Below are 23,168 nucleotides of genomic sequence, written 5' to 3'. Positions count from 1 at the left end.
CACTGCTCTGTCCTCACCTGGCACGTACCCGGAGACTTATCTGCCTCTGCCACTCTGTCCTCAGCACTGGGTTGGAATGTCCAGCTGCCTGGAGGGCATCACTGTTGGTATTCCCAAGGCCCACCCGCCCCAAACTCACAATGCCCCAAACAGAACTTATCCTCCTTCCCCAAAACCTGTGTCACCAATCCCAGCAAATGGTACCACTATCCACCCGTCAACCAGGGACTTGAGTGTCACCTTTGCCTCCCTCATCCCTTTCTCAACCTCTCAACCAACAATTCCAGCCAACTCGACATTTGAAACAGTTTTTTAAACTTTTATGTCAAAATAGTTTCAGATTTACAAAAAAGCTGTGAAAATAGCCTAGACAGTTCCTGTATACCTAGCCCCCAGCCTATCCTAATGTTAGCATCTTATGTAATCATAGTACAATGATCAAAGCCAGGGAGTCGACACTAGGACAATCCTATTCACTAACCTACAGACCTCACTGGAACGCCAGTTTTCTCTTCCAGGATCCAATCCAGGATCCCACACTGCATTTCATTGTTGTGTCTCCTTAGTCTCTTTCCATCTGGGACAGCTCCTCAGTCTTCCTTGTTTTTGATGACTTTCACACTTTCGAAGAGTCCCACAGTTGGGCAGTAGAATACCCTGAATTTGGATTTGTCTGATGTTTTCTCATGGTTAGATTAAGGTTACAGTTACATGTTTTTAGCAAGAAAACCTCAGAGGTAAGTGGTGCCCTTCTCAGGGCATCAGATCAGGGGTACATGATATCTTATTGCTGGTGACATTAGCCTTGATCACTTGGTTACAGTGGTGTCCTCTGGGTTTCTCAACTGTAAAGTTACTATTTTCCCTTTACAAAGGGACATATTTTGAAACTATGCACATATCTTATTTTCACCCTATATTTACCCATTAATTTTAGCATCCATTGATAGCTCTGGATTGCAGCAACTATTACTGTCATGACTGTGGAATGGTGATTTCCATTTCCCACATTCCTTCTATGTTGATCAAGCGGACCTCTACTGAAGGGAAGAGCTGTCCTTCTGCCATTTATTTATTTATATCCGTATGGACTTGCGGAGTCTCTGTTTTTATTATATGGGTGACAATCCAATATTATTGTTATTTATTTTCTTCTCAAATAGTTCTAGAATTGGCCATTAGGAACTTCTTCAAGGTGGCTCCTGTGGTCCTTTGACGAGCCACCATCTTTTTTTGAGAATTTCCTTTTATTCTGGCATCACAAGATTTTCCAGGTTCAACTTGTATTTTCCCTGCTCCCTCCCTGGAATCATCCAAAATCTGAGCTAGATATGTTCGTTGCTACTGGCTTTCATTGCTTCTAGGCCCGCTCAGAGCTAAGAAATATATAGAACTCATGCACACATTATTTTTATTTCTACATTTTCTACAAATTTATTTCCACATTTCTTTCTCTCTATATATGTATATTTATGTACATATATTTTATATATATATATATGTTTATATATATATTATATACATATAAAGTGAATTCCTACTGATACCTCATATTTCAATCCAACATCCCAGGATTCAGTCTAGTCATCCCCCTTTCCTTATTTGTAACCTGTTTCTCCAACAGCAAGAAACCTGGTTCTCATTACCTATACTTTATGTACTTACTGGTTCAATCCTAGTATACACATACTGGAGTTTCAGAACCGTTAGCCCAGACCCCTGTGGAAAACAAGCTTCCTTACTAGAATGCATATTGGCAATGGTTCTTTTTTCCTTTAACCTTAGAGTATCCGGTCAAAATCGTTCAAACTCTTCAATGTGACAGATTAGTGCTGTTCTTCCTGCTCCTTTCAGTGTGGTTATGTCACTCATTTATAACATCGCTAGGCTAACTTTTTACTGTTTGCATTCCGTTGTGGGGCCTCTTCCCCACATTCGAGTTGAATTTATTGTTCTTTGGCTGCTTGAAACATAACCATGGTTCTAAGAGTCAGAACTTCGTAGAAGGCACATGGAGAGAGGGTGTCACTCTCCATTCCTTTTCTCCTGCTCCCATTCCACATTTTTCCATCCCGTTCTCATCCATACCCTCTAGGTCACCAATCTCATTAGTTCCTGGTTTATCCTTCCTGTATCTCTTTTGCACAGGTGAGCAGAGACAGGTATTTATTTTTATATTACCATTTGTCTGAAATGAAAGTTAGCATACTATACATATTCTTTTGTACTTTGCCTTTTTCACTTAACAATATGTTGAGAAATCACTATCAGTTCATAGAAAGGGTCCTTGTTATTTTTTCCAGCTGTGTACTACTCCACCATGTAGCTGTACCCCAGCTTTTTCAACCAACCACTCTCCCATGAATTGGCATTAAGGTAGTTTTTAATATTTTACAATTGCAAACAGTACTGCAATGTACATATGGAATTTCATGTTGTTGGAGATGAACCTTCACAGTAGATTTCTAGAAGTAGGATTTCCAGGTCAAAAGAAAGGGTATTGTAGCTTTGATGGGAATTACCAAACTCCCCTCCAGGAAGGTGGCACCAATGTGCATTTCCACCAGCACTCTATATGAGTGGCTATTTCTCCAAAACCTTGACAACTGAATATGTTGTCAAATTTTAAAATTTTTGTGAATCTAATAGGTGAGAAATTGTATCTCAGAATTTTACTCTGAATTTCCCTAATTAGGAACGAGTTTGAACATTTTTTCATGTACTTGGGGACCATTTTTATCTTTTTGGCAACTTGTCTGTGTCCTTTTTCCTGTTTTTCTATCAATTTTTTAGTCCCTTGCTCCTCAATGTTTAAGAATCCTTTATATAATAGGGATATTAGCCTTTGTGCTATATGTTACAAATATTTTCTCCCAGTTTGTCAGGTGTTTTTTGACTTTGTTTATGATGTTATATTGCCATGCAAGCTTTTTTAATTTTAAGGTAGTCAAATACATAAGTTTTTTCTTTAACTGTCTCTGGATTTTGAGTTTTAGTAGAAAGCCTTTCCCTACATTGACGTTAAAGAGGAATTCACCCATTTTTCTCTAGTACTAGCATAGTTTCATATTTTACATTTAGATTCTTAATCCATTTGGAATTTAACCCTGTGCATAGTGTCAAGTATGGGTCTAACTTTATCCTTAATCAGATTCTGAATTTGTCTACTTCTCAGTATCTCCATTGTCATTACTGGAGTTTAGGTGACTGACTTTTGACAAGATCATCCAGTCTCGTAACTGCAGTTCTTGTCTCTTGCTCAAGATATCTCTAATCCACTCCCCAAACTGCAAGCTCAGGTGACCCTTCCAAAACATAAATCAGACCAACCCCAACCCTCTACTGAAAACCTTTCAATGGCTTCCTGTTGACACTGGCACAAAGTTGGAACTCCTTAGCCTACAGGGCTCTACACTACGCACCTCCTGTCTATTGATCTGGCCTCATGTTTGGTCACTCCCCCTCATGCTTTGCATCCCAACATCTTTGGTCTTGGAGTCTTAGTTTTCCCATCTTTAAAATGGGACTGATGGGAGGCCTCTCAGAAACAATGCAAGAAACAATGAAATGGGCTGGCTATGACACTTCCATAACATCTCTGAGTCCCCAGAATCCAACACTTAGGGTTTGAAAACTTGACTTCGCCATTTCTATGAACTTGGAGAAGTCATTTGATCTCAACAAGCTTCAGTCCCCTTATTCATAAAGCAGACATGTAATACCTACCTCACAGGCATGTTATGATGGTTAAGTAAAACAATGTATTTAAGGCACTTTTAGCACAATTTCAGGCCTCTAGTGGCTCAATAAATGGCTTTCTGCTCCCATCCCTCACAGACTCTTCTCTTACAAATAATGACTTTTCTGTAATACTTATTGAGCTCTGTAGAGCAGGGAGACACAGGATGTGATGTGGAACTCCTGACGAACACAAGAACACACAGGTAGGTAATGCCTCTTAGCACCACCACGGAAGAATTAACTTTGGTGCAGGATGTGTGCAAAGTGTCATCTCCTCATTTCCAGTCTCACATAAGATGCAGGGATCAAAGACCTTCCCTAGCCGTGGGTTGCTCTGCCTAGCTCCTGGCTGGCCTTGGCAGTATATTAGGAGCCTCATCCCCAACAGACTATGCAATGACACAATACCTGGAGTGCTCGGGTGAACCTTTGGCTCTCCAAATGTTCCGCAAGTTGAAATCCCCTTTCCTGTTCATGGCCAGACCAACTATTTCAGCGGGAGATACTGAGATTGATAAGAACACATGTCCTTGTGCAAAGCCTTCCTGCAAGGCTCCTTGTGCTTCACCTTCAGTATTTGGCTGGTTGACATTTAGGTCTCCATGGAAGGGCCACAGACTCAGGCCTTGCAGGAATGTCACAGATGTGAACCAAGTCTTTTGGAAGATGTATCAGGCAGTCAAGATGATTGATAGGAGTACCCTGAAAGCAGAGTCCATCACCTATGCTCCTCAGCCCCTGAAGCTGTAGGAGGAAGCCATGAGGAAGCCCTGCAGTGCTGTACTCCCAGGAAGGGGGCTGGCAATGACACCACCATGTCACAGAGCAACTTGAAGAAGGCCTTCACACCTTTCTAGCACCAACATCAGTGTGTCCATAGTACACTCGGTGGTCCCTGTGTGGGTGGAATTCCAGCAAATTGTCTCATGTGTGGCACTTTGCATAGCCCCTAGCTCCTAGCCAGGCAGGTGGTACAATGAGGACAGTCTAGGACATTCTGCTACCCACATTTGGTCTTCCTCTAGCCTCTTCCAGGGGGAACCCAGACTCCTGAGGCCCTGACATCCTGCACCAATGGCCTGAATTCCACTATCTCTAAACTCCTCAGGCTCTGCTCTTAATTCTGATTACCCATGTTCTCAGATCAATTCCATTTCAAACAAGCAACGTCTTTGAAAATAATCATTTAACAGACACTGCTGCTCCAAAGAGAAATTGAAACTCTCTGAACTAAACTGAGCGGGCAGGGGACGAGGCTCTTCTAATACCTTGCATCCACTCTGCTGCCCCTCATAGTGCTCGGACACTAAAAACCTTTTCACCAGGTGGCTTCACCTTCCCCCTTCTTGTCCTTCAGAAGCAGTAGTGTGTCTTTATTAACTCAGTGATATGAAAACAACCTAAGAAACCAAGATCTTTTTTTTGGAAAAAAAAAAAAAGGCTGAAAGCAAGCTTCAGAAATGATAACAGCTGTTTTAGGGTGGCAGGATTATGGATGATTTAAATTTGTCTTTTTCAAACTCACTGTAATGTTCTTGCATCTTTAGCAAAAAAAGAAAAAGATTAGCAGGGACTTTCTTTGAATCTGACAGTTCTGGGCAAGGTAGGAAGGTTCAGCTGAAAATGTGGCCACCACCATATTGTTCAGTGTGAGTTCCTTATTCTAAGCCTCACATTAATACAAAACCCATCTAGATCACTTTTGGTGTCTGGAGAAAAATCAACTAAACTTCTAAGACATATAAAACTTCTAACAAGAATCTCTACTGGCAAGTAATTTATGATTATAGTTCTGATTATCTGGAAAGAATAGCTCATCAACCTATTCTGGAAAGAAAGAAATAGTACAGCAATTCCTCCTTAACCTGGAGTCCTCCTTAAGCAAAATGAAATACACGTGCATTTACCTCTGCACACTACTAATCGAGCATTCCCACTCTCTGTGTGTGGACTGGAGACCCACTTGTCAGGGACAATTAGAAAGAGGGAGCTGTGAACTGGAAATGGAGAAGGAAAGCAAAGCCCCTGGCAGAGAAAGAGGCTCGGTCCCCCGAAGCCTCGGGAAGGTCTCAGGAAGCGGAGTAACCCTGCACCCCCTGGAGTTCTGCGAAAAGGGCAGGCGCCAGGGATGCACTAGGGGGCTGCAGGGGGGTCGGGCCTGGCAAGCAGGCACTAACAAGCCAAAATGATAAAATCAGAAATGTTTTTAATATTTTGAGAGAAGATGAGTCAGAGGAACGAAGAAAAGCCTCTTAATATTCCCGCTATCTGCAATGAGCAAAGCAAATTTATGTGTTGCCCAGGAATGCAGGGGCAGGGTTTGTAAAAATATTGCATAAGAAACAGGAATCGGAAAAGAGCAGTTCAGAAGCTCTGCGGTGTTGCATTTCAGATGTGTAAGACAGCACTGGCATTTTCTCTCCTGCTTTCTGTGCTCTCTTGTGTATATGTAGACTTCTCCAGCATAAAAAGTACCTGCCCTCGCTCCTCCAACACCGTTTTCCCACAAGGTCGAAATTCCCCTGCTTTGACCTCATATTGCTTTCCAGGAACTGAGAGGGATTACTGGGTTTGCGTCTTACTCATGTGGGAGGTCCGTTCGCAAAATCACAGGCTGTTTTCTGGGGCAAAGCCATCTCTCCTTGGGTGCTAATTTCAATGTGCTCTCAATGGCTCCGTCCCCTGAGCCCTGACACTTACGTGACTTTTTCTGGAAGCCAAGAGGCTGCTGGATGTCATTAACTTCTGTGTTTTCCAAGTGCTTTCCACATGCTAATAGCTCACGGGAGCCCTGTCACGCCAGGGGAGCACTAGCGCCTTATTGGCACAATGCATCATCATGACAAGGTGTTTAGATGATTTATCACTTAAAAGATGAAGCCATCAAAGAATAAGTCCAAGATCAGATTAAATTTAATTATGGGACAAAAGAATCCTCATCTGTCATTCTGGTGATGAATTAACTGAGGGAAGAAATGTGAGCTTCTCAGAAAAGAGGAGAGAGGAAGAAGAAAATGTAGTGACAGAGGACACACCTCTGACGCCCTCCCTGGAGCCCATCCCATCACAGAGGTCCTCGGAACAGAGCCTGACTCCCCTCTCCACAGCACACATCTGTCTTAAGAAGGTCCCACTAAAGCTAGTGGCTGTTTTGAAGTGTGCTCCCTGAATTCCCCGGGGCCACCTCACTGAACCCTTTGCTGCTCATGCCCAGGCTGCTGAGGAGCTGAAGACCTCCGGGAGGAGGCTCCGGGAGGAGGCTCCGGGAGGAGGCTCCGGGAGGAGCCCGCAGCAGAGCTGGCAGGGACGTTTTAGATTCGCACAGGTGCAGCCACGTAGTGGTTCCCACCAACACTCCCAGTCACGTGGTCCTCAAGGTTGATGTGTATAAAAACACCTGGGGCGGAGGGTGGGATTAATTACACAGGGGTTCAGGGGAATGCTGACGGGGGCAGAACCACTCTATGTCTTGATTGTGGTGAGGTTACTTGTGTTTGTCAAAAGTCGCAAAACTGCATTAAAAAGAGTGAATGTACCTTGAAAATGAAAAAAATCCATCTCGATTATATAAAAACTGAAATAGTATTATAAATTAAAAAAAATTAGGCTGGGACACTAGGCATAACCTGGGCCTATCCTGGGCAAACAGGGACATAGATCACTACCTGGAAGCCAACATGGCCTGGCCCAGAACAGATGCTCAATAAATTGTGTTGATTGGAAAAAATAAAGCACTTGAAGATGATTCTTACCATGCAGATTCCCAGGCCCCACCTTCAGTAGGTCTAGGGTTGGACTCGGGGATCTGCATTTGTAACGAGTTCCTGGTGGCTCCCAGTCCTGTGAGTGACATCTGAGATGCTGGCCGGGGAGCCTGGCCCTTCATCCTGGCACCCGGGCTGTCACTACTCTGTCCCTATTAGCCACTCTGGACCACTAGCCTCAGTGTTACTGTCCCCCAAGCATGCTGTGTGCTCCCACCTCTCACATTCCACTTGCCGAGCACTGCCCCTATGTTTGCTTCAAGTCTTTCTAGTGGGCTAGAGGACATTTGGGGGCTCAAGGATATGAGACATGCTCTCCAGAATGCACCGATAGCACAGCACAGTATCCAAGACCAGGAGTCACAGGACTTCAGTTTGAAAAGTGGCACTGTACTACCTGAATCTTAATTTCTCATTAGTAACCGGAGTGGGTGGGGGTGGTCATTACCTGCCCAACAGGAGCAACTGTGTTGCTAAAAACAGAAATGGGTTTATCATCAGCATTTTTGCTCCCTGTCTCAAGCCTGCCGTGGCACAGGCCCAGAGCACTCAGGACTGTCCCATGAAGCTGGGACATAGTCTGTGGCCTGCTGCACTGCTGGGACCTTGGGCAACAGCTCAGCTGCTAGGATTTGAGAGAGCCATTCAAGGAGGAGTTAAGAGTTGAGGAAGATGCTATTTGCACCCCTGGGAGCAGCACTGCCCACCCTGTTCTCTCTTCTTGACCTCTGTCCTCAAGGGAAGTCAGAAGCAGTGGCTGGGGAAGGTTGACAGGTTGACCGGGTGGGCTGAGAGAGGGAGCAGGAAGGGGCTGGCAGAGGAGGGGTATCAAACGGTTGCTACCCCTGTGGGGTGACTTTGGCTGGTCTAGCTTGGGGACCCATGGAGACCCTGGAGTGGAGTCGGGGGCCATGCATCTCCTCAGACAAGACCTCCTGTCTAAATGGGGTCAAGCTGACACCAAAAGCTGCTGCTGTGTCCTTGACATCCTATTTTTAAATAAAACTGAGGCTCAAAAAAGAAATGGTTGTTTGTGTAATTCAAATTAGTAATGAGACAAGAGCAAGGCAGGTCATGAGCTCACCGACAAACGCTTGTGAGCGAGCAGGCTCTCTGAGTGGCTGGGAACCGTTTCCATCTTGTTGACAAACACATGTTGCAAGACAGGAAATTACCCTCCTCAGTGCCTATTCTGTCTCTGTTTAATTGCTGTTTGCTAATAAATTACAACAGAGTCCATTAATTAAGCTAACAATGTTCGTGGAACACCGATTCCTTCTTCTGGGAGTTGCCTTGTTACAGGAGCTTTGACTAGTCGCTGTTTGCCCACAGCACTTTATGAAGCAGTTTAAAAAGATGCCAAGGCCCATGACTGGTGGAGAAAGGACTCCCAGCATGGAGGGTTTGGGAAGGAGGGGGAGGAAACTTTGATGAGCGAGGGGAGGGGCAGCCTGGCAGCTGGAGAGCAGTACCAAGGATGCACTCTAATTCAGAGCATGTGGTAGAACAGAAAACATCATTAGATTTGCTTAAAAAAATCAGCTGATGGAAAACAACCAGGGCCCACTTATATGTATTCATCTTGGAGTTGGGGGGAGCAACCGAGCAGCTTAATTTGGTTTGCCATCCCATAATCAGCTAAACGGCAGGAGCGTGCATTTGGAAAAGTTCTGCATGCAGGTGGAACTGGTGAAAGATGAATTCCAGTTATTTCCCAGCAAAGGCCTCGGCACTGTGCTGTGAATGCCACTAAGTTCCCAGCAGGGGAGGAGAACTTGATGCTGGGCAGGGAGAAAGCAGGTGGCCATCTTCAGGGTAAAGACTCTCATTAAATTTTGACTGTGTTGTCTAGGAGAGGGGCCACTCAGACATTCCTGTTGGATCTGTTTAGCAGGTGACCAGGTGGGACCCTGAGGGAAGGGATGCAATAGGAGTAAGGCTCTGGACAGTAGCATGAGAAAGGTCAAGTTCACAGGGGTCTGTCTCAGACTGTTTGGAGCTGTGAGCATCACAAGGGCATTAGAGGGTGTTCTGAGTAGCCAGGGCCAATGGGGAGGGCACGGGGTCCTGGGAGAAGGTGACCCAGGGCCACAGAAGACAGATGCTGCCACCTCAATGTGCTGGTCCTAAGGTTCCTCTGAGAGCTTCTGAGTGGCTCAGAAAACCTTCCCCTGAAACACCTAAGTAAAAAGCCACTGCCTAGAGCCATATAAGGGAGGCCTCAGATCTCTGGGAGACACTTCTTAGACCATCTTTACTCTCTCTCATTCACAGTAGTTGGCTTCACAGGCCAGTTTTTGATTACGCAAATATCTAAATGCAATAGTGTCTACTGTGTCACAGTTAATAAGTACTCAGTTCAAATGTTACCTATTCAGAAGACCGGACAAAGAGTCCTGGGAGGTAAGTGTTCTAAAAGCTACTCCCAGCATTTCCCAAAACGATGGTCATGTACAGCAATGTGGCCCAGAGTGGACATACTCAGGGCTCAGTGTCCAGGCTCCTGCTGCCCTCCTGGCCCAATGCCACCATGTCCCCATCTCCCTCTCCCAGCTGTCTCACTTGAGACAAGCTGGAATGGATGGTTGGCTTGTCATCTGGCCTATCCCAAGATGCAGTCTCTTAAATGGCTGATGATCATCCTCTGCAGGCCACAGCTCTCCTCCCCCACTCCCCTGGTCACCAAGGCTTCCAGGGCACTTCACTGCTCGGTCCCTGGAAGGGGAAAACTAGAGAGTCAGTAGGGACCAAAGGCCAGACTTCTCCACAGCATCCATACTCTCTGTACTCCTCCAGGACTGGCTGTGCCCAGTCTAAACATATCATACCCCCATGTGAACTCTGCAGTGGCTCCCCAGTGCCTCCAGGGTCAAGTTTCAAACTCCCCAGTCCAGCTTCATTGACATCATCTGGGAACTTGTTAGAAATGCAAAATCTCAGCCCCCTGCCCTCCCTGACCTCCTGACACAGAAACTCTGGGGTCGGGCCCAGTAGTCGATGCTTTCCCAAGCCTTCCAGGGGATTCTGCTGCACACTGAATTGTGAGAGCCAGTGCCTCGGAGCATGCCTTCTCAGGCCTTTGGAGAGCTGCTCCTCCATCTCCCTTCTGCCCTTCTCTCAGCACTTTCTTCCCTCTTGCATTCTCAGCTCGAGGCAGTCTGGGCCACCTCTGTCTCCCGGCACCCAGTACCCTGGGCTCCCTTGTTCTTTCCACACTGGGCATGCTGTGGGCCTCCTGCCCCTTTGCTTGTCTCTCCCTCTCAAGTGTAAACCACTCACAAGCAGGGACTCTATCTCACCAACTGCATATCCACCTGTGACTAGCACCTGCAGTAGGTGTTCAAGTCACATTTGTTGAGTGAATGGTAAATGATGGATGAAGACACCCACTGGATTCTTCAGTCCATCTCACTTTGGATGCTCCTGCCCTACTTCCTGATGGAGAGGAGTGGGTCCAGGATTCTTGGTCATCCTTCTGCTCCCCATGGGCACTTTTAGCCAATTGTAGGCAGTGGTAGAGCCCAGTAAACAATCTTGAACTAAATGGACTGGATTGGAATTTACTGTGCTTTGGTTGTGCTGGAGAGCCTGGGTTCTAGCCTGGTTTGCTCACAGGCACTTGCTCCTCCATGCCTCAGTCTCCTCATGCTGTCTGCCACCTCCTAGAGGCTACAAGGATCAAAGCACTCAGCATTCCATCTGTCTAGCATTACCTGTCCACCTTCAGAGGACCCACCACACACCAAAGGGAGGCTGAGGGTCTGCACTGTGAGAACTACCCGTGGTGACAGTAGAAGGAGTATAACTCTTCTCTTTTCAAGTACTGGCTTAATGGGAAAGCAAAACCACTTTGAGCAGAGCGAATCCATGAGCCTGAATGAATGCATGCACGAGCATGTGTGTATGACCAGTGAATGTGAGTCTGCATGTGAACGAGTGTGTTCCTAGAACATGAGAGAGACGAAGGACAAAGGGAGCTCACAGGGCATTTTATCTAGTGTCTTCCCTTTACAAATAAACAGATAAACTGAAACTCAGAGAGTCTAGTGCTCTTCTGGAATAGAATAGAAATGTTTCGTACCTTGCCTGTTATTATGATTGGTTGATATAATGTTATTTTTTATGAATGTCAAGTCTAGCGACATTTTTGTATATGTTTTCTCCAAATCTTAGGGACTTTCTGCTAAGCTCTTTGTGCACACACACCATTGGCTAGCACAAAGTTGTCAAAGGATGTTCATTTACCAAAGCTCTATTTTTACTTTGTTGGTTGATTGTTTTACCCTTTTTGAATTTTCTTGTTTGTTCTCCTGGAAGCACGTTCCTCCTTCCCATTCCGTGCTTGGCTCTTGTACCATCACTTGAAGACCAGGTCATAGTTACCACCAAACTGATGATGGCCTTTCAGGATGGACATGTCAATCAGGTTCTCATAAAGGAAGCTGCTAACTATTTCTTTGAAGTTGTAAGCAGACACATTTGCTTATAATTACAACATATGAACATGTGATATATGCTTGCCTTTGGCAAATGACTCTGAAGTTTATGCACATTTTCCTTTTGGTATGAAACATGTCCACTGATCCTCTTAATACTTGTGCTGATGCAACCACTTATGAATCTTTTCCCTAACTCCTATAGAGAAACAACCAGAAAGTCCCTAACCTCCTCCTTAAAATCTTAGAACACATAACAACTACAAAGTAGAGACAACAGAAGCTACAGAAGTCCAACAAATCCCCTGTGGGCTGGTGAGTTCACTTCTTGGTCAGAGATGGGCTCCTACCTGGGGTCCCCAGCCGTGGCACGGATACAATATTGCTGTGTGGTTCTCCAGTGGCCCCTGGTCCAAGCAGACATCTTTTGCCTTGTTGTTGCGAAGCTGCAGGAATAGGCAAAACATTACCCATCAGAACTCATCCAGTAGAAGTACAGCTGCCCTGCTATCATTCCACCATGCCCGAGTTTCGACTTCTTGATGGAGAGGCCATGCGACCCTCCAAGTAAGGACCAAGGCTTGAGTCTGTGGGGTGATCACTTTAGCAAGAGACAAAATCCTTCCATGGATGGTGCAGGCACTAGCCCTCTGCCTGTGACTCCCACAACCACACAGCTCTCCTGTCCCCAGCATGAAAGAGGATCTCAGGGAACTTTTGGACATAGGAACATTGGTTACTCTTTGGTTATCCAAAGTGGGCCTTGGCACCAACCCTGGTTTTCATAACCCTGGGAACCACAGGTCAGCTTCTCAGGTCATTACTGGCATAGAGGTATGAAAAACAGTAATCAAAAAAGCAAACAAAAACCTTGCCATCATGAAAAGCTCTAGAAGCAATTATTTATGTATTAAAAAAATATTTACTGAATGCCTATGCTGTGCCAGGCACCATCCTAGGTGTTTGGAATGCATCTATGGAGGAACAGACAAAAGTCCCCAAGACAAAACCCCTGAACCTAGGCATGGCTCCTTGGGAGCAAGTAAGAACTTATCTAATTGGGACCTCCATACGCACTGCAATTCTACACTGGTGTCCATCCCACCCACAACCCTGAAATCTCAAGTAGGAAAACGGCAACATTGTTGGTCTTCCCCGTGTATCCTTGTACTCCTCCCAGATTATAGTCTCCATGGAAACCAAACTAACCAGTGATAAATCAAGAAGGGAAGCAAGGGGCACTCTGCTTTTGTGCACCTAAATTCTGTCTAGATTTAGACAACTGAGCAGATTTTTAATTACATTTTTTAAAGATTATAAAAATAACACCATCTCAGTGAGATATTTTGGAAAATACAGAAGAAAGTAACAATTGTTCACAATTCTTTCACGCAATCAGTTAATTTTTTTCCCCAATTTTTGGACAATTTAGTTTTGTTCAATTTGACTGTGGTGAGCAACTTTATGCATAAAGCTTTATTCACATTTCATATTTTCTTAAGAATAGAATCCTAGAACTGGGATTATAGTATCAAAGGGTATGGACACCTTAATGTTCTTAAAACATGCTGCCCAGCTGCTTTCTGGGAGCTTTTAACAAATTTATATTCCCATCCGTAAGGTACGTAAATACTTATCCATCTTGAGTTTCACCATTTAAAAATATTGTGTTGGTCAACAAGTACAAACTTCCAGTTATAAGGTGAGTAAATTCTGGGTATCTATTGTACAGCATGGTGATTATAGCTAATATTATATACTTGAAACTTGCAAAGTAAGCAAATCTTAAATGTTCTCACCACAGAAAAGAAATTGTAATTATGTGACGTGATATAGGTGTTAGCTAACACTATAGTGATAAATGTTTTGCAATATATGAGTGTATCAAATCAACGTGTTGTACACGTTAAACTTACACAATGTTGTATGTCAACCATATCTCAATAGAACCGGAGGGAAAGAAAGAGCACTAGCTTGGGGAGAAAAATCTGAAGACAAAGGTGAAGTATTCTTTTAAATACAAGGTACTAAAAATCTGTGGAGAGGGGTAGGACAAGCGATGAATCAGACATGTTACACAAACAGTCCAAAGCAAGCTATCTCTAAAGTGTGGCACGGCCAGCTTAGGAGGCCAACACCGTGCCTTTAGTTCTCTTATGGATGCTTTAAGGAAATGCTTATTGCCAATGCTTTCAGCGCTGCAAAGGATACGTTAGAGGAAAAAACCCAGACAACTTGTGAGTCAAAAAGAAATTCAGAAGAGTTAGATTTTGAAAGTGATGAAATTTTAGAAATACTTTTAGCAGTGCATTTTGCTTATATTTTCCTTTTTATGTATAAGCAAGAGCAATATAATAAAAATGTGTCTAATGAAGTTTAACAAAGCTTTTAAAAGAGTATAACATAAAAATTATCTGTGACAAAAAATAAAAAATATTGTTTTGGGAGGTGAAGAAAGATATCTTGTTTTTATAAATTTACAATTAATAGTAAATTGGAATGTTTTATGTTTAGCAATTATTTCCCTTTTTGAGAATTATCTATTTCTCCACTGGGATGTCAAGGGACTTTATTATAGATTTGCAAGAGCTCTTTACATATTAAGGAGATTAATGTTTTTATGGCATATTAGCTCCGTACAAAGATTTCAAAATGCTAGGCTTTTAAATTTTGTTCCTAATGTTTATGCCATTAAGTCTACCGTTGAGTAACTTAATGAATATTTATTGAGAGCCTGGTAAGTGCCTGGTACTGTGTTAAATCTAATGAACACAAAGATAAAAGAGCCCTGTCTGGAAGTAGTCCACGATCAGGAGAGAGACAGACACAGGAAGAGTGGTACAATGACTGAACTCTGCTAGGGCAGCGAGAATGTCCTCAGCCCACCTGAGGAGTTCAGAGGCTAGGGGACGTGGCTCCTGAACTAAAGGTTAAAAAAGGGTAAGTGGAGGTGATGCTGGCATGTTCTATTTTTCACCAGGTGGTGGCTACATGGATTTTTGCTTTATATTCTTATGCTGCACATGTCTGCTTTATGCACATTTTATATGTGTCATTTCATATAAAAATGGTTAAAGAAAAAAAAGACAATGAAAAATGAACTAGGGGCTGGAGCAGTGCAGGCCACAAGGGCAGTGTGAGCCCACCACAGAATTCTGAGTGAATGAGTTGGCGGCCCATGTTTCTGTGCACATTGCAGCACTTCTGCATGGGCAAAGCAATGTCTCAGACATGGAAGAGTCAGGACATCAAGCATCCACATAGCTTTCTCTCAAAATTATTTTAAGACATCCCAGCTAGAAGAGACGAATACAAATTTAATGGTCAAGGATAAGCGACTTCCTGTCTAAGTAGGCCTGGGCACCAACACTTGTTATTGGGTGAGGAAGGAACGCCAGGGCTGACACCTGCTTGGAGGTGTCTGTGTCCCTTTGCCACTGTGCTGGGGTCTGATGAGATAAAAAGAACTAGCAGGAGTGAGCATTAAAATGCAGTTGTCTGAAAAATGGTAAATTTTGTCACCGAAATGAATTTGACTAAAAAGTTATTCTGAAAGAAGGTATAAAATGTAAACAAAGAGTAACACTGCTCAGGTCTAAACTCCCAGAAATTTTTTCTTTTTTTTAAAGATTGGCACCTAGGCTAACAACTGTTGCCAATCTTCCTTTATTTTTTTTTTTCTGCTTTATTTCCCAACCCCCCCCCCCCACCCCCCTCGCCCGGTACCTAGTTGTATATCTTAGTTGCAGGTCCTTCTAGTTGTGGGATGTGGGACACCACCTCAGCGTGGCCTGATGAGCAGTGCCATGTCTGCACTCAGGATCCGAACCAGAGAAACCCTGGGCCGCCACAGAGCACGCAAACTTAACCACTGGGCCATGAGGCGGGCCCCTATTTTTGTTTAATTATAAAATTATCACATAAACATTAGTGATAATGAGGAGAACAGGACAACGTACCCACACAAAAACTGCCTGCTCCCCTACCCAGAGGTGATTAGAACTATCACCTCCATTTCCTCACACTATTCTCTGACCTGCTTCCAATCTAAATTAGTAGCTAATCCAATTTTATAATCCTGACTTTTTCCTCTGAAGCATTATATTATCAATATTTTTCTCATGTCATTAAACTTTTGCACACACCTTTTGAAATGGCAACAAAATATTTCAAAACATTAGTATAATATTTTTAACTAAACTTCAAGTTAAATTAAAAACTTTTGATCCAAAAAAATCTCTGATATTAACAATTTTACTCTCAAATTTTTGTCCTCCTTTCATATTATTTTGCTTGGGATAAGAGTGGAGATGAAAGTATGACTCTCATTAAGCTTTTTAATACACGTAGTTCAGACTGCTTTTGAAAAAGCTTGTTTCAATTTACACTCTCACCAGAGGATATGCGGTTTTCACATCACCAATACCTTGCTGGCAAAGTATCAACACATACCAAAAATCAATGTCAGTTCATTTGGTAGGAGGAAAAAAGCTACCTCATTGTATTTTAAATTTTATTCTAATTTCTTTGATTATGAAATAAAAACATTTTCATGTGGTTTTTCATCTACTTGTATTTTCTATTGTACTTTGTCTATTTTTCTTTTGGGATGTTTTACTTTCTTATTCAAATAAAAGTTTTATTTAAATCCATTTGCAGAGCTCATTATATGTTAACGGTATTATCCACTCATCCATAGTACTTATGGCATACATATTTCCAGTTTGGCATGTTATTTCTCTATTGGGTTGATGTATAGATTATTTTAATATTTATCAGCTCTGATTCACTCTCACTTTCCTTTGCTTTTTCTTCCACAGCTTTCATTCTGAGAAAACCCTTCCCCTTTCAGAGACCAGATTCATATCTATTTCTGTATGGTTCTATTGTGGTTTCTTTTCTTTCCTTTAATGCTGTAGTCCATCTGAAATATACTTTGGGGTATGGTGAGCTGTAAGGGTCTAAATTGTTTCTTTTCCAAAGAGCTAAGCAATTTACCCAGTTGTCTTAGGAATAATCCATTCACTGCTCATTGTTTTTCCATGCCTCCTTTAAATTGATCTTACTTTGATAATTAAAGAAAAAAACCAAAAAAACACACTTTTATTTTGAAGAAGACAAGATATGGCAGTTTGAATCTAGTAATACCTACTGCTGCAAGCCAGGTACTCTTCTAAGATCTCTCCATTTTGCAGCTCCTTTCATCTTCCCAACAACCCTATGCAGAGGGCACTTTCACTCCCCCACTTTACAGATGAGGAAACGGAAGCCAAGAGGAGCCACTAGGATTTGAATCCAGCAAGTTGGCTCCAGCGTCTTCACAGGTCCCTAACTGCTATACAGACTAGCCTTGCAAGAAGCAAGCTTCCCATTCTAGAGTCCAGCTTAGGAGGGACACCTCGCCCACACTCTGATGGCTTAACCTAGGGCTGATTTACTTTTTATTAAATGCAGCAGGCATAAAACAGGAAAAGTTACAGTTGTAGAAAAAGTAAACACTCCAAATCAAAGAGAGCCTTCTTAGCTTCGGCCTGTTTGTTACAGGGAGTGCCAGGCAGCCCTGGGAAGACATCCACATGCTGGAGTGATCAAGGTGCCTCTGCCAGGCCCAGAGCACCCGGCTCCCTGTGCCTTGTCCCAACTCTGCCACAGATTCATTATCCAAAGGAAGTAACACGGTAGATGTGCAAGGGCTTACATACAGACCTGTTCTTAGCAGTGGTGCTTATGATACTTAAGAAATGGAAACAACATAAATGTCTGTTTGCAAGCAAAACACAGCATACACAAAAGGTAGCATCAGATGCAGCCATTAATAACCTTGTAGAAAAATGTTGAATGACATGGGTAAATATTCTCTGTATATTACTGAGTAACATTTGAAATTATTAGTCATTTTTAAGCAGCATGGTTTAGTAAAAAAATACGTATATTAATATGTAGATGTGTGTATAAAAAGTATATATGGTATATAAAAATATATTTTTTTTTTAGTAAAAAACTATGCATATGCACACAGTAAAGAAGACCATGCATCAAAATGTACATATTATCTATGGAATCAGAAAGCCTATGTCCAATCCTGGCTTCATGGCTTCTAAGCTGCAAGATCTTAGGTAATTTATGTAATTTCTCTAAGTCTCAGCTTTCCTTTCAATAAAATGGAAATAATACTCTTACCTCATAAGGTGAGGGTGAAACGAATTTATATGTGAAAAGTACTTAGTGCTTTCCATAGAAAGCACTCTGTAAGTGTTCACTGCTATTATTATTATTTTCGAAGTTTTCTAAAATGAAATATTTATGGCATTTGTAACAAGAGAAAAGTCAATCTGCTTTAATGTTAGAAAGGTGCTATTATCTCATCACTGACAATCTGAGAGGAGCGCCTGCACCCTCTCTTTGGTGCTAAGTGCTCTGCCCACAGCACTGAGCCATGGAACGCTCCAGCCCTGCCTCTACACCCAGCTTCCTGCTCAGTATCCCATTTACAGGTCCCAGGAGCCTCAAATTCCAAATGTCCCAAACAGAACTCATCGTCCATTCCACATCCCAGGCAAAAGGGTGGTCCATGCTCCCACTGAAACGTTTATTACATTTGTATCCTCCACCAGCTAGTGAGAGCCCTGCTGCCAGGGCTTGTGCCTCCAAACACCACTCGTTGAATGAATGAATGAACGAACGAATGATTCTGGTTCGTTATTTTCTCCCAGCAAAGCAATCCACAGCCCGCTTGCACAGCCATCCACGCTGAAAGCGTGCGTGGTCTTAATTACCTCTCCGTATGCAATAGTGTTATTGTATCTTCTCATCTCTGGGTAAACGTGGTCCAGGTACCACTGGAAATTCTTACACTTTAAACTTTTCCTTAATGCTCTTCTTTCCGAGACATCACCTATGTCAATTCCTGGATTCTGGAAGTAGAGAGAAGCAGAGGGCATTAGTGACTGGAGAGCTCTGGCCAGAGAGGAGGACAGGAGGTATCACCTTGGGGAATCCTTCAGAGAGAAACCTTATGTCCAGTACGCTTGCTCAGAGGCCAGTTTAAGGGGATGGACTTGATCATCTAGCCCCGAGCTAGACACTGCGGTACCCTGAGTGCAGCCCACAGCCCTCAGACAACTCAGTCATCTTTCTTTAGTCCTTATTTGCCGTGCTAGAGAGATCCAGGACACACTGATGTTGACAACCTATGTCCCCAGTTCTGTCTCTCTCACATTTCCTCAGTGACTATCAGAGCCAATTATTAAAGGAATTATTTGATTAAGACAAGAAAATACAAGCCTATAACCACTTCCTGTCTTTCTTTTCTATACACGTGTAATTTCCCCCTTTGTTGGCTCTTTGTGAAGTTCATTATATGCAGAAGAGAAAATAATTTTCCATTGCAAAGCTTGTAATGATGTTCTAATGAATAATTCACTCTGCTTTTACAGAAATGAACCTGTAATGGGCTGCTGTGTGCTGACAGGGGAAAATAAAGTAGCTGAAATATGACTCCTCAGACTCAGCCACAATATGGCTACGAACTAGGGGAGACAGGATGCTCTCTTCACATCGGCGGGGAGCCAAGCAGCATCTTGGGGGATGGGAAGAGTTCAAATAATTTCATTAAGATTTCTTCCTTAGCAGACACACAGTGATTTTAAAGGAAAGTCTCCTTAAATGTCAAACTTATTAAAATTCAAAGGGAAACCTGGGCAGCAATATTTAACTCTGTGTTTTAATGTACTTAGCATGATTAATGAGAATGGTCATTTTTGAAAAGGATGGTAGGGTGCTGCTGGCATTGGAGACCAGAGGCTGTTTGTAATGATGGAGAAAGCACTGGGGTAGAGTCAGCAGGCCTAAGTTCTTACTACTGAGTAAGTCACCACCATTCTGGGGCACAACTCCTCATCTGCAGAACAGGAATGATAACAGTGGTTGGCAGGGCTGTGGGTAGAGTTGAATGAAGATGTGAGTTCACAGCCCTGCCCTGCCACGTGCTGGCTGTAGGACCGTAAGCAAGTCACTTTTAATCTCCCAGAGCTTCAGTTTACTCATCTGTGAAATGGACATCATAATAGGTGCGTATCAAGTTAGCATTTATTGAGCACTTAACATTTCTTATGCTCTGTTCTAAGTCTCATTTTTATCTTTATGGGAGTCCTAGGAAGTAAATGTTAATAATCCCCATTTTACAGATGAGGAAACCAAGGCAGATGGTTCTAGGTCATGACATTGTTATGACGGCCAAAGGAGATACTGCAAATGAGGAGCTTACTGAATGTCTGGGATGTAGCAAGGGTTCAACAAACATTCTCTATCTTTACAGAATAACAATGTGTAAAATCATTTAGAGTTTAACAGCTATACAGTGCTATATGGCCATTAGGGGGTTTTCAATGCTTTAGAATGTATTTCAATAATTGTAGCAACAATGATATAAATTCTTCACTTTTATCGTCTCTATCCACAAACCTTGCACATATTCAACTGCATGTCTGCTGTTGGGCTCTAGCCTCCTGAAACGAAGGGGCTGCCATTTCTCAGTGAGAACCATTCCAGGTGACTCTCTCAGGGCATGACTTGGACACCTATACATGCTCTGGCGGAGGAGACAAACTCAACTCTGGCTGATGGTGCAGGTGACCCTGCTGTGCTGTGAATGACGAACAACTCTTGCCAACATTCCCAAGTACATATCCTGTGCCAGGCACTGCTCTAAGTGTATCACATGTACTTAGATTAGTACTTTAGTACTTAGATTTAGTACTTTACATTTAGTTCTCACAATTGCCCTAGGAAGAAGGAACAACTATTATCTCCATTTTATAGCTGAGGAAGCGAAGGTACAGAGGCAATAAGTGGATTTGTTCAAGATCACATAACTAGTAAGTGGCAGAGCTGGGATTCCAACCAAGCGGGTGCACAACACTGTGCAACACTCCTATGGGGCTGCAGTAAAATGGGAATTTTCCTAGGCTATGTGCTGGGCAGAATATGGAGGAGACATGAAGAGCCACGGAAACACGGGATTCTGCATACAGTAAGGGCATATGTCATGGGACAGATGGAGCTCCACAGAAGGGTATACAGTGAGAGCACATGATGGGATTTGGTGCTAGAACCTTGGGCAAGAATATTCTGAACACAATGTATGGTCCAGAGCAGGGCATCTGGATTAATATAACAAGACTGGGATTAACACATTAAGACCCTTTTAATCTTTGTAAATGGCTTTAGAGACTCCTGCTATGCCAGATGCCGTGTAAAGCAGGAGTTCTAAAACTTGAAGGTTGGTCTATGAACCCCCTCAAATGCATTCATAATTTCGCAAGCACAAGCATTTTTCTGGGGAGGAACCATCATCTTACTAAAGTGATTAGTCACCCGTCAAACATAAAGATCACTATTCTAGGTGACAGGGGAGGGCTGCTGGCCCTACCTCCAGCGGCAGGTTCCACGCTATGTACACATGAGACTTGTAATCATCCATCCAGACCTCAGCAACCCGGAGAGCATTCCTCTTGGTGTAGAAGCCGATGTTGCTGTTGTACGGCTTCTTCTTGCGCTCGATGTGGGCCACCCGTGAGCAAGGCAGGACCTCCATGCTGCCCCCACACAGCCACACCTGGAGGTGCAAGGACTTCATCAGTCTGAAAGAAAAATTCCCAGAGGCCACTGTCCCCTCCCCGAGGCCCAAAAGCAACGGTTCAGGAGACCTAGCATGAGTGAGAAATACATTTTAATATGTAAAGCCACTGAGATTTCAGGGTTGGTTTGTTACTGCAGCATTGCCTAACCTAAACAGGGAGAAAAGGGGTTTGGGGGAGTTTTTATAGATATAAGAGTTGAGGATATTAAAATACAGCTCTGGGTAAGGGAAGCCCATAGACCTAAGGTGTCTCTGGTGACACACGGGTTTTCTCAATTTTCTCAATAGTGCACAAGTGCCATCCATGAAGGCTTTCTTTCACATCTGGCTGAAGCCCTGTAGAACTAGAATGGAAAATTCAAACTGAAAAATAGACCATCTTTATTCATATCAGCACAAAGTGTACAATAGTCTAGTTCTGCATTGTGAATATGCTCTATTTTGGAGTCCTAAGAACACAGATGCTCAGCCTTCTGCAAGCATCTACCCCAATGTTATCATATGCAGGTGTCACTTGTTGCTGGAATATTCAGGTGGAAGGCTGAAATGATAGTTGCCTTTGAAAGATGCAAAAGCCCAAAGAAGTGACACTTGCCATCCTCTGCGTGGGCATGGCAGGCACCCAGGCTCAAAAGGCCCTGCTCTGAGGGGAAAGCTGGACCATCCAACTTCTCTCAGTCTCACACACACACAAAAAAGCATTTCTGATTGTCAAGAAGGACTGATTTGTGGAAATGAACTTCCTGGTACCAGCGGGGAGAAGAGGAAGAAAACACAGAGAAGTTTCAGGGGACTTTGTGACTTGTCTACTCTGGGGGTCCTGTGTACTCTCTGTAAATGAGAGTGTGCAAATGAGCTGACTCAGGCCGGCACAGACAATGCAGGGTCATCCCAGCCTGGGTCACTTCAAGCCATTCTACCTTTAGTTACCCAGAAACCCCCACCTCGAGGATACCGGGACACTCTGGAGGGTTTGCACATCTCCTCTGGGCCTTTATTGATTGAATTTGGTGGCAAAATACATGTTAAATGTGTGCTCTTCTGTTTCTATTTCCAAACTCTGGCTACACCACAGGGAAATGATACAGATGGAAAGTTCTCCCCATAACTAAGAATCTTCACTTTCCTTGTTTATTCAAGGACGAGAATGTGAGCTAAGAGATTGGGGGGGGTGGGGTCCAGACTAGTTTGATCTGGGACCTGACAACTAGGTGTCCCCAAGGGTTGGGGCAGATCCAACTGCTGGCAGTGGAAGGAAGCCAAGTCAGGGAGGCCAACTTTGGCGAGAGGTCTGTGGGAAATAGAAGCAAGTAAGCTTACAGGGTAACACAAGGTGGCTGGGTCCACAGGGTGGGCAACACACAAAGACACAGAATTCCACAGGCACGTGACATTGAAATCTTGGACAGTTTCAAGATTCAGGGAACAAATGGAAAGACATCCCATGTTTATGGACTAGAAGACTTAACATTGTAAAGAAGGCAATACTCCCCAAACTGATCTAAAGATTCAGCACAATCCTCATCAAAACCCCAAATGGCTTCTTTGCAGAAACTAACAAACTGATCCTAGGATTCATATGGAAAT

At 43.4% G+C, this 23,168-nt stretch overlaps 1 protein-coding gene across 5 annotated transcripts in view; it reads right to left on the bottom strand.

The window, feature by feature from the left end:
• GALNT17 (polypeptide N-acetylgalactosaminyltransferase 17) overlaps positions 1-23,168 on the bottom strand; it is a 456,488-nt gene that overhangs the window by 15,392 nt on the left and 417,928 nt on the right. For 4 of the 5 annotated variants that reach the window (XM_023655509.2, XM_070231763.1, XM_070231762.1 and 1 more), the window contains 3 exons: positions 21,372-21,557; positions 18,718-18,855; positions 12,292-12,387 (listed from right to left, as the gene is read on the bottom strand). In XM_023655509.2, the coding sequence (XP_023511277.1) occupies positions 12,292-12,387; positions 18,718-18,855; positions 21,372-21,557 (420 nt within the window). Of the gene's footprint in view, positions 1-12,291; positions 12,388-18,717; positions 18,856-21,371; positions 21,583-23,168 lie in introns of all 5 variants that reach the window. The other variant, XM_070231764.1, reaches the window with a different exon arrangement.

Source organism: Equus caballus, chromosome 13, assembly GCF_041296265.1.
Source record: "Equus caballus isolate H_3958 breed thoroughbred chromosome 13, TB-T2T, whole genome shotgun sequence".
NCBI classification, from domain to species: Eukaryota; Metazoa; Chordata; class Mammalia; order Perissodactyla; family Equidae; genus Equus; species Equus caballus.
The sequence above is the reverse complement of the archived record's forward strand: the minus strand, read 5'-3'. Positions and strand labels throughout refer to the sequence as shown.